The sequence below is a fragment of the Carcharodon carcharias genome, chromosome 1 (assembly GCF_017639515.1).
Source record: "Carcharodon carcharias isolate sCarCar2 chromosome 1, sCarCar2.pri, whole genome shotgun sequence".
NCBI classification, from domain to species: Eukaryota; Metazoa; Chordata; class Chondrichthyes; order Lamniformes; family Lamnidae; genus Carcharodon; species Carcharodon carcharias.
In genome coordinates this window covers 179,851,312-179,863,419 of record NC_054467.1, presented here as the reverse complement: position 1 = coordinate 179,863,419, position 12,108 = coordinate 179,851,312, and the positions used below count along the sequence as shown (strand labels likewise).

Below are 12,108 nucleotides of genomic sequence, written 5' to 3'. Positions count from 1 at the left end.
AGGCTTGTCCTGGAGGTGCTAGCTGAAGGTTCATCGGATTAAAGCATCCTGGGTGTCCCTGCCTCCCTGGAGTATGCCCGGGTCAGCATCTACCCCCTCAGCGTGCTCATCCTCAGACTCACTGCTGGACTCATCGTGTGCAGCCGCAGACACTGTGTCAACATCGTCATCGTCCACCGCGTCGCCCCTTTCCAGCGTAAGATTGTGGAGAGCGCAGCATGCTACTACTATCAGCAACACACGACTTGGGGGGTAGTGGTGTGCGCTCCTGAGTGGCCCAGGCATCGGAAGCCCATCTTGAGAAGACCGATGGCTCTCTCCACCACAGCCCTTGTGGAGGCATGTCTCCTATTGTACTGCTGCTCAGCTTCTGTTCTTGGATGGTGGAGAGGCGTCATGAGCCACCTTCTGAGGGGATAGACCTTGTTACCCAGCAGCCATCCATCAAGCTGGGCTGGAGCACTGAAGAGACCCAGCACCTGGGAGTGTCTGAGGATGTCGGCATCGTGGGAGCTTCCTGGGTACCTTGCACAGACTTGTGGAATCTGCATCCTGTGATCACACACTATCTGCACGTTCATGGAGTGGAAGCCCTTCCTGTTTACGAAGGCAGCGGGCTCACCTGGTGCCTTGATGGCCACATGTGTGCAGTCTTTTGCACCCTTAGACATGGGGGAAGCCAGCTTTGGCTGCGAAGCCTCTGGTTCGCTGTGTTTGGCTTGTCTGGTCGCAGCAGAAGTGGATGAAGGTCAATGCATGTCTGAACAGAGCATCTGTAACCTGCTTGACACAAGTATGGACAGCTGATTGGGAGACACTGCAAAGATCACCCACCGAGCCCTGGAAGGAGCCAAAGGCATAGAAGTGGAGGGCAACAATGACCTTTCGAGCCACTGGCATGGGGTGTCCATCCACACAGACTGCAGAGATCTCAGGCCCCAGTCATCTGACAGATATGGTTGACTGTCTCCCTTGAGAGATGGAGCCTCTTTTGGCACTGCACCTCAGACATATTGAGGTAGCTGCTTTGCTGCCTGTATATCCTGGCAGCAGGATAGTGGCGTCTCCTGCCCCTTCCGCCTTGGGCTACATCTTGGCCCTGCACCCTTTGTGCCTGGGACTGACCTCCCAAAGGTGGCTCCTCTGGAGGCTGAATGTGCACTCCTGGCCTCCTCCCACTTCTAGCCCCCCCCCCTTCCTCCTCAGAGGTGCCTCCAGTGGAGAGTTCCGCTCTCATTCCAAGGCTAAGGGAAGGCTTCCTGAAATCTGCAGGCCCAAAATAGATCCCTCACTGCAGAGTGCTGACCTGAAGGTTGTGAGTCCAGACCAAGCTGCTGGAATGTGTTCTGAAGTATTGCAGATCACACAAACAAATTTCAATAACTTTGAAACCTCAATATTTGACAGAACACACGTGCAAACCCACTGAGCCCTCTTATCCCACCCGTGGATGAGGTTTATACAAATGTGTCCTACCCTCCTGCCAGTTGCGCCCATGTGACGACCTAAAGATGTGGGCCCCTCCACCCGGGCCCCCCCACCCCCAATGCCAATGGGAAAATCCTGCCCCGGTTCTAATATTCTTTAACTCTGGAGTCTTGTATCCAGACTGATCAATTTTTCAATAAAGAACAAAGAAAGGTACAGCACAGGAACAGGCCCTTCGGCCCTCCAAGCCTACACCGATCATTTTGCCCGTCAACTAAAACATTTTGCACTTCCGGGGTCCGTATCCCTCTATTCCCATCCTATTCATGTATTTGTCAAGCTGCCTCTTAAACACCACTATCGTACCTGCTTCCACCACCTCCTCTGGCAGCGAATTCCAGACATTCACTACCCTCTGCGTAAAAAACTTGCCCCGCACATCTCCTCTATAGTTTTCTCCTCTCACCTTAAATCTATGTCTCCTAGTACTTGACTCTTCCACATTGGGAAAAAGCTTCTGACTATCTATTCTGTCCATGCCACTCATAATTTTGTAAACTTCTATCAAGTTGCCCCTCAATCTCTGTCACTCTAGTGAGAACAATCCGAATTTCTCCAACTTCTCCTCGTAGCTAATAACCTCCAGACCAGGCAGCATCCTGGTAAACCTCCTCTGCACCCTCTCCAATGCCTCCATATCCTTCTGGTTATGTGGCGACCAGAATTGCACGCAATATTCCAAGTGTGGCCTAACCAAGGTTCTATACAGCTGCAGCATGACTTCCCAGCTTTTATACTCAATTCCCCTGCCAGTGAAGGCAAGCATGCCATATGCCTTCCTGACTACCTTATCCATCTGCGTTGCCACTTTCAGTGACCTGTGGACCTGTACACACAGATCCCTCTGCCCGTCAATGCATTTACTGTATAATTCCTGCCTGTATTAGACCTTCCAAAATCCATTACCTTGCATTTGTCCGGATTAAACTCCATCTGCCATTTCTCCGCCCAAGTCTCCAACCGATTTATATCCCGTTGTATCCTTTGACAATCCTCTTCGCTATCTGCAACTCCTCCAACCTTAGTGTCGTCTGCAAACTTACAAATTAGCCCAGTTACATTTTCCTCCAAATCATTTCTGTATACTACAAACAGCAAAGATCCCACCACAGACCCCTGCAGAACTCCACTGTTCATAGCTGTCCATTCAGAAAAGCACCCTTTCACTGCTATGCTCTGTCTTTCTATGTATCCATCTTGCCAGCTCACCTCTGATCCCGTGCGACTTTACCTTTTGCACCAGTCTGCCATGAGGGACCTTGTCAAAGGCCTTACTGAAATCCATGTATATAACATCCACTGCCCTTCCATCATCAAACATCTTTGTCACTTCCTCGAAAAACTCAATCAAGTTAGTGAGACATGACCTTCCCTTCACAAAACCATGCTGCTTCTCACTAATACGCCCATTTGCTTCTAAATGGTAGTGAATCCTGTCATGAAGAACCTTCTCCAATAATTTCCCTACCACTGACGTAAGGCTTACCGGCCTGTAATTTCCTGGATTATCCCTGCTATTCTTCTTAAACAATGGAACAACATTGGGCATTCTCCAGTCCTCTGGGACCTCACCCGTAGCCAGTGAGGATACAAAGATTTCTGTCAAGGCCACAGCAATTGCCTCCCTTGCCTCCCTCAGTACTCTGGGGTAGATCCCATCTGGCCCTGGGGACTTATCCACCTTAATATTCTTCAAGATGCCTAACACCTTGATCTCAACATGATCCAGACTATCTACACACTCTTCCCTAGACAAATCGAGCGCTAAGTCCTTCTCTTTGGTGAATACTGATGAGAAGTATTCGTTTAGTATCTCTCCCATTTCTTCTGGCTCCACACACAGATTCCTACCTCTGTCACTGAGTGGGCCTACCTTTTCCCTGGCTACCCTCTTGCTTTTTACGTATATGTAAAAGGCCTTGGGATTTTCCTTAATCCTGGTTGCCTGTGACCTTTTAGCGCTCCTGACTCCTTGCTTAAGTTTCTTCCTACTTTCTTTATATTCTCCACGGGCTTCATCTTTTCCCAGCCTTCTAGCCCTTACAAATGCCTCCTTTTCTTTTTGACTAATCTCACAATGTCCTTCATTATCCAAGGTTCCAGAAACTTGCCATGCTTATCCTTCATCCTAGCAGGAACATGCCGGTCCTGAATTCTTATCAACTGAGGTTTGAAAGCCCCCCACATGTCAGTTGTTGATTTGCCCTCAAACATCTGCCTCCAATCTCGATTCCTCAGTTCCTGCCTAATATTGTTATAATTAGCCATCCCCCAATTAAGCAGCTTAACCCGAGGACTCCTGTTATCCTTATCCACCAGTACCTTGAAACTTACTGAATTATGGTCACTTTTTCCGAAATGCTCTCCCTCTCCTTCTCTCTCTCTCTCTCTTTCTTTCTTTCTCTTTCTCTCTCTTCTCCGTTTGGCAATGTCAGAAGTCTAACTCAATGTTAGATGTCTCTCAATTAACAAGAGGTTTAATCTCTTTTAGCGAGAACACCGCATTTCAAATGAATTCTGTTAGAAGGAACTGTTCCTTGCCCTGCAGCCAGTTTGTTCTAAAACTAAAAACCCTTAAGATCAAAGCCACACCTGCAATTTACTCACGCTTTCTTGTTCAGCCTTTGCTCATCCATTTGTTTATCTCCCAGGCAACTTGCTCACATGATCACTTATTGCTAGACAGGGGCTTTGCCAGAAATCCACTCCTTAAGAAACCTAATTTTAAAAGGGACCAATACCCCAACATAAAATATAATTTATTTCCCTCAAAAGCACATGGGTCATCACAACACCCATGTTGTGTTATAGGTTGGTCTAAAGATTGCTTCCATTATTGTGCAAAGCATTAAGTCTGCTATGCAATGTTTCCCGACCTTAGATTATGTTGCCAAGGCCAAAGCTGACCCACTGTTCCTGCAGGAGTACAGAATACCACACCTCAGCACCTACAGACCATGGTCATGATGGGCATTGATCCAGTCAGGAGGAATTCTTATTCCTATTGCCTGGGCATTCTATTGTGGGGCGACAACTTCGCCATTTCCAAAGTTAAGGAGGTGTTGGTCATTTGCCTCCTTGTAAGAGATGTAATGTAGAAAATGCTACACCCTAGTTAATCAACTTGTACATCCAGGCTAATCAACGTGTAAGCCCCAGCTCAAGACAGCAACCAACTGACCATCCTTCAGCTCCCACTGCTGCTGATGACATTCACGCCTGTCATTCCAGTTGGTGACTTCAACTGCATCATCAATACGGCTTGAAGATCCGGCAGGTCTAATAGCAAACTGGATACCATGTGCAGGCTCCTAATGGAAACAGTAAAAGACACCAATCCGTGTACCATGTTCAGCAACCCTGCAGTGAGAGCACCATTCAAGGACACATTTCCTGTCTGTGTCCTGAGTGTTGGAGGTCAGTCATCTCAGCTCCAGGACATCACTGCAGGAGTTCCTCAGGATAATGTCCTCGGCCCAACCATCTTCAATTGCTTCATCAATGACCTTCCTCCCATCATAAGGTCAGAAGCGGGGATGTCCACTGATGATTGCACCATTCACAACTCCTCAGATACTGAAGCAGTCCATGTCCAAATGCAGCAAGACTTGAACAATATCCAAGCTTAGGCTAACAAGTGGCGATTAACATTCGTGCCACACAAGTATCAGACAATGACCAATCTCAACAAGAGAGAATATAACCATCACCCCTTGACGTTCAATGGCGTTACCATCACTGAATCCCCCACTGTCAACATCCTGGTGTTCACCATTGACGAGAAACTGAACTGGACCAGCCACATAAATACTGTGGCTACAAGAGCAGGCCAGAGGCTTGGAATCCTACAATGTGCTGACCTGCTGACCCCATGTGATTTTGTGATTTTCTTTTGTGGATCATTGATTTTTGTGTGTGTGTGTTTGAATGGGTTATATACTGACCCATTTGAACATGAGTTCATAAGAAGTAGGAAGAGGAGTATCCTCTCCAGCCTGCTCCACAATTCAATAAGATCACAGCTAGACTTTGGCTGATGTAAATTTTTATCTAGCTTATGACTTGTTTTTAAAATGACCCTTTTGTGAAATGATTGTAACCAAAATTGAGGACTACAATTAAAAACAGTAAAAACACTAAATAAAATGGAAAGTTTATTTGTAAGTTATCAAATGTGGAAAATTAGGTCAGTGGCTAAATAGGATAGGGTTGAACTAGAATAATTTGGCTAAAACCTAACTTGCAGGGCAAAATTTTAAGTAATTGTGATTTTTTTTAATCCAGAGAGTATATACTTTGATCTTTAACCACACCCCTCCTCACCCGCACATATAGTTCAAATTGTATTTTGATGGGCGGTGATGGCAATTTTTGTTCTTGTAAAATAATGATTTGCACAGTAATGCTCAACTCTGTGTTAAATATCACCTGGTGTGGCTCATTCTGGCATGGCAATTTCTGCCTTGATTGCTGCAACGGAAGACAGCGAGCTGTGAAGGTGCACAATTCACTGGCCTCTACTTTTTCTGGGTCCTCTTCTTGGCCAGCTGAATTTTACATTTCTGCTCGCCACTTCCAAGCACTGAGCCTTCAGAGGTCATAGCCATTAGCAACTGTCAGCAATTGCGGAACGTGACATGAAGAAGATTGCAATGCATTATAAAGAAACAAAGTTGACCACTGTCAGCAATTTAACATACAATTTTGTTGACATTTTCTGAGGCAAAACTGTCAGTGTCAATGGCCGCCATTTTCATATCTTGTTTGTAGCAGTCCTTGTAGCAGAGGTATGAATGCCCAGGAGGTCATGACTCAGTGGCTATTTCACTGTATAGAGGGTTTTGGGCACTAAGTTGTGTATTAATTTAACCAATACTGACAATTATTGTTTGTGGCAAAATTAGTAACCTAATCATGTAGCTTATAAATCAAAGGGCCTTCTGTGTATCTTATAAATTCTTGCATTAGTAAAGTGTATTTGTTATTAGAAATTCTGCCTAACTAATTTGTACTTGAAACACGGGAAAATTATTTGACAGTTGGAATTATGGACGAGTAAGAACAGCTAGACTGACTCAGAACCAAAGAAAATCTTCACCCACAACCAAGAAGAAAATATCAAATCCAAATGCATTGTTGAAGTAAGAAACAAAATGCTGTCTTAAGTACAGTAAACGTTTATTTCTATATTCCATGTCCCTTCAGGATGGATTTGAATTTGTTCACATTTTTTCTACATAAAATTCATGCAACACCACAATATTTTTGGCCATTTCGCGATATAGTTCCATAGTTCTGAAAACAACTTTGAAAATAAACAGTAGAACCAGGAACATTTAAATAAATTCAGAAAAGTTGGAAAGGCATCACTTTTCATTGAGCATTCAAATTTGAAAGGTGGTTAACATTTTGGTGGAATTTCTTTAGATTAGATTCCCATCTGAAACATCTTTCATCAACTTTTCACTTTCAAGAACTCAAAGACCTACTGTGCATTTTAATCTTTACCTGCTCATTTAGTAAAGATAGCTGTGCCTTTCCTACACACTCTGCTTTGTGGTAATATGTACATAGTGAAGCACAAATAGGAATTCAAAAGTTTGTTCTAATATCTAATGTTGAACATATATAAATATTTTTTATGCTAAAAGCCTATCGAGTTTAACAATATTTTAACAACAGTAAAAATCTATGTTTGTTATTTGATGAAAGGTCTAAAGCTATGCACAAAATGTTGCTGATTAAAATAGCTAACTGCGGAACATGACATGAAGAAGATGGCAATGCATAATAAAGAAATGAAGTTGACTACTGTCAGCAATTTAACATATAATTTTGTTGATATTTTCTGAGGCAAAACTGTTTTATTTTAACTACCACCCTTGCCAATTTATATGCACAATGCTCCTTTTTTGAAATGGAGAAACCAAAACTAAGGCCAACAGGGTGGGACACCACGGATAATAATGAAAATAAGAAATGAGAATAAGCCAAGAAGCAATAATTAGGTGACAGCAAACTTAGAATTTAGCGAATTGGGCTTGCAGCAGAGGAAAAAGGCTGAGGAGGACGAGGATTCTGCAAGTTTGAAGTCCTGAAAAAGAATGAGGTAGAGGGATAGGAAATTTTGTAATGAATTTTCACTTCAACCCAATGGAGATATTGAGAAGACACAAAACATGCAAAATACTGTTTTGAAAACTTAGATAAAACAAGAAAGTTCAATGACAAAGTGAGCATAGTAGTATGGGTGAAATAGTAAGAAACAATAATGGGTGTAATGGGAGGGTGAAAGAAATGTAAGAGGGGAAAGTGAGAGGTTACCTGACCAATGCCCAGCTTTTCCCAAACCTTATCCAAGAATAGGGGCAAGGTGCCACAGGCACTCCCCTGGATGTGAGTTATTATTTGAGCAAGGCCTGGTTTATATGGAGTTTTAAGAGTTATTAACGGCAGGCGATTACTTGGCACGAACACAGAAACCAAGGTTTTCCGGGGTGACTTTTGCAATGAATGACAACTGGGCAGGTGCTTACCCTGAAGCCTTATCCATTGGTAAATTGCGGTGATATGATATGGTGTGGTGGCTGTTGGTTTTTGGAGCTCTTTCACTACCATTTCTTTCCTGTTGTTAGGCTAATGTTTGCATGCGATTTTCCAAAAACAGCCATTGAAGCTGAAGACCTAAAATATTTGTTAAGGCACTTTCTACGAAATGTAAATAAAGTCAAGAATGACAGTTATAAACAAAATAGTGCTTCTGTACAAACAACACTTCGATGTCCACATAGACGTGTTTAAATACGACATATAATAGTTGCATTGTAAAGTAAGTTCCAACATAAGTTTGATGACAGGTCACTTTCTCTTTTGACAGAAATATAGACAAATATCAACGAGGGGTTTGCCGCTTCTCTCCGGTGGAACTGTTTGTTTTATCTTTGAGCACATTTTGCTTCAGGTCATCGCTGCTGTATCCAGATCCTTGCTCGGTTCCTGTTTAAAAATATTGGTGAAGTACAGAGCGTATTTACTGACATGTTCCGTGCACTTAAAACCTTACCAAGAATGAAGGATGCACAGCATTATGTACGAAACATCATTCTCTATTTAACATTTCGAATTGTGCATTATTTCTGTCAAGACGGATAAGAATTTGGGGGATTTTTTTTCACCGGCAATATTTATATTTATGTATCACTTGCATTATTTAAAATTCAAGTAGCTACTGAGAGAATTCCGAGGGAGGAGATGCAAAACGAAACGTTGCTGTTTTGTACTGCGGATTATTACCTGGCAGAGGTTCAGATTTCCTGCGGTTTCCAGGTTTTGTTTCAGGAATTTGAAAGAACGGGAACTTCACGCATTGACCGGTCTCTCTGTTACAGATCCCAAACGTGCAATTACACACCTTCCTGCATTCTAATCCGTACGTTCCGAAGGGGCAATCTGAAAGAGCAACATCCCAAAATGGAGGAATATGGAAAGGACACATGTTAGTCTGAAAGTAACTTGAATGAAGACCAGTTCAAATTGTGTATGTACAATATCGCTTCGCGGCTCGACTTAATCTACTTATTACCAGCTGGTTATTCATATCGCCTTTTGAATCGTGCTGGGTCAGTATTCCAAACATGTGCCGCTAGTTTATAACCTGCATTAGAATTTAAAGATAAAAACAAAAAAACTGCGGATGCTGGAAATCCAAAACAAAAACAGAATTACCTGGAAAATCTCAGCAGGTCTGGCAGCATCGGCGGAGAAGAAAAGAGTTGACGTTTCGAGTCCTCATGACCCTTCGACGTTCTGTCGAAGGGTCATGAGGACTCGAAACGTCAACTCTTTTCTTCTCCGCCGATGCTGCCAGACCTGCTGAGTTTTTCCAGGTAATTCTGTTTTTGTGATTAGAATTTAAACTCTGATTCTGAAATATCATTTTTCTAAGCATTCAGTTACAACTGAAGAATTCAAGTGCTTACATCATGTTGTAGGAGAGGTGGCAGGTCTAATTCCTTCCTCTGAAAAGTCACATGGACTCGAAACATTAACTCTGTTTCTCTCTCCACAGACGCTGCCAGACCCGCTGAGTTTTTTCAGCACCTTTTGTTTTTATTTCAGATTTCCAGCACCCGCCCTATTTTACTTTCAATATTTTTCTAACCTAATTTCATTATAATTGAGATCCGCCTGGGGCAAAACAATGGAGGAATTTCCACGGAAGCTCTGTGCTGAAATGTCAATTAGCCTGTGAGTGTACTGTTAATAGTACAGTTCCTGTACATTCCTGAGGTCAGTTCCTGACATTTGGAGCGGGCAGATTGACGCCTGTTATCGCTGCATCAACCAGGCTGCACATCTTCCTGTGGCCTCGGGTTTGGATGCATCCACTGATGCTGGCCCGCACAGAATTGTGGTTTCCTATCTAACCACTGGAAACACGGTAAATAGGAGATCCAGTCATTGCCAAAACGTTTCAATATTATTTTTGAAAGTCAAATCAGGTGCTGTAAACTGAGAATGGTATAACATTGTGACTTGCAAGCACTATTCTCTCATATCGCTCAGCTTTATGCCTGCACTCCATGCATGCAATCCTGGGAAGTTAGGTACTGAGACGTCCACAAACGGATCGTTCCTGTTTTCCCATGTGGAGTGCAAACTCTTCCAGTCGGGACGCAATTTACTTAAATCCAAGAAACTTAACATAGGTTGACAGGGACCCGCCGCTAGGTGTGCGCAGGCGTACTGTTGGATTTATCAGCATAAATACATCTTCTGCAGTTTTACTGGCTCCGACCTAATTTTTAGGCCAGTAATTTACAGGATAAAGAAGATCCTACATAACGGTGATGTTGTGGAGACTGGGGGGGAGTGAAGTGCTGGATAGCTTCAGTTCATTGTTCAACAGAGCATTCAAATCATTTTACAAATGCGCCAAAAATTACTGGAACCTTTTGATTCCATTTTTCTGGTAAAAGAAACCCATTGCTCAAATTGTAACCAAAAAGAGCTCAAAATACCGTGAGCAGGTGCACTGAGGGTGGTGGAATTACTACATAATTTTACTTAACTGGGCTTCCCTTGTGTATTTACCTCTGCAAATGCCATATTCATCTCCAAAGTCGTCTTCTTCACTGTTAAAATTGCACCGTAAACCAGGTCCGCATTTAACCCCGTCCATTCCGGCCACTGTGCGGTAACACACCTCCCCTCTGCCGGCTGCACAAACCCTACAGCAGCCGCAGTCATCCAGCACTGTCTTTTTACAGCCCGCCGTCACGGGACAGGCGGTGGTCCGTTCACACGAATAGGAACAATCAACTGCATACTTCAAAGTGAACCCTTCCACAGCCACAGTCAAAACCGCAAGCAACAAGCCCACGCCGGCACTGGACATGTTTACAGACTGTCACCACACTACACCTGGACTTTAACTGACACTGACTCTGAACTGAGCTGGAGCGCTGCGCGACCGTGTGCTTTTTATCAGCTGTGTGCCCACATGTTTTTCACCGGCTCAGTTTCCTAAATCCGGTGTTGTTGTCTTCTGGCTCGCTTGTGTTGTAGGTTTCTAAATCCGGGATGGAAGTAGATGGAATTAAACATGTTGTACAGGGTTGCCATCCAGGAATTGAAAAGATGTGTTGACGTAAGATGTTATGTTTAGTTGTTTTGTAAAGATTTTCAGCTTCGATCTCTCACGTACTTGTCAAATGTTCAAGGACGCGAAGAACAACAGCAAGTTTATAATCTCTGGAATTGCATATGGACACTCCAGCGGGCACTGCATATTTGGCACAATCTCAATTTCTCACGTCTCTGGAATTTTTTGACACGAGCGTCATGAAGCATAATTACTAATGAATGAAATGCATTGGTGCATCATTAACTTTTGGTTCTGGAAATCAACCCTTTAAGGTGTTGTCACTTTATAAAATCTGCATCCAAGAATTAACAGTGGAAAAACTGACCATTCGGTGGACAGAAATGTCCCGGTTAGCAGGAAAGTCCAGGGTATAGCTGTGGATCAGGCTTTCATTTGAAGGGCCTCCAATTCTGATCTCGAGCATCTCTGTTTATAATCTCTCCACTTTTGGCAGAAGTTCCTTTATCTGCCTAGGTCCCAATCTCTGCAATTCCCTCCTTAAGCCTCTGCATTTTTATCTTTGTCCTTCTTTAATATCCCCCAGATACTCCCAGGGTTTGTTTTTTATTCATTCATGGGGTGTGGACATCATTGGCTCAGCCAGCATTTATTGCTCATCCTTAATTACCCTTGTTCAGAGGGCATTTAAGAGTCAACCACATTGCTGTGGGTCTGGAGTCACATGTAGATCAGGCCTAGTAAGGATGGCAGATTTCCTTCCCTAATGGGCATTAGTGAACCAGATGGGTTTTTATAACAAGCAGCAATGGTTTCACAGTCAGCATTAGACTTTTAATTCCAGATTTTTATTGGATTCAAATTTCAATATCTGCTGTGGTGGGATTCAAACCCAAATCACAAGAGCAATACCCTGAGTCTCTGGATTACCAGTCCAATGACAATACCACTACACCATCACCATCAATAGAGAATCTCATTTCTTACAGCACTGTGGGTGTACCTACATCAAGTTG

At 43.4% G+C, this 12,108-nt stretch overlaps 1 protein-coding gene across 1 annotated transcript; it reads right to left on the bottom strand.

Moving 5' to 3' along the window:
* Nucleotides 1-6,649: 6,649 nt before the first annotated feature.
* esm1 (endothelial cell-specific molecule 1) lies at nt 6,650-11,005 on the bottom strand. The gene is made up of 3 exons (XM_041190248.1): nt 10,582-11,005; nt 8,782-8,937; nt 6,650-8,484 (listed from the first exon to the last, which is right to left on the bottom strand). The coding sequence occupies exons 1-3, from the start codon at nt 10,883-10,885 to the stop codon at nt 8,381-8,383; spliced, it is 564 nt and encodes a 187-aa protein (XP_041046182.1). The 5' UTR covers nt 10,886-11,005; the 3' UTR covers nt 6,650-8,380.
* Between the last annotated feature and the right edge of the window lie 1,103 nt (nt 11,006-12,108).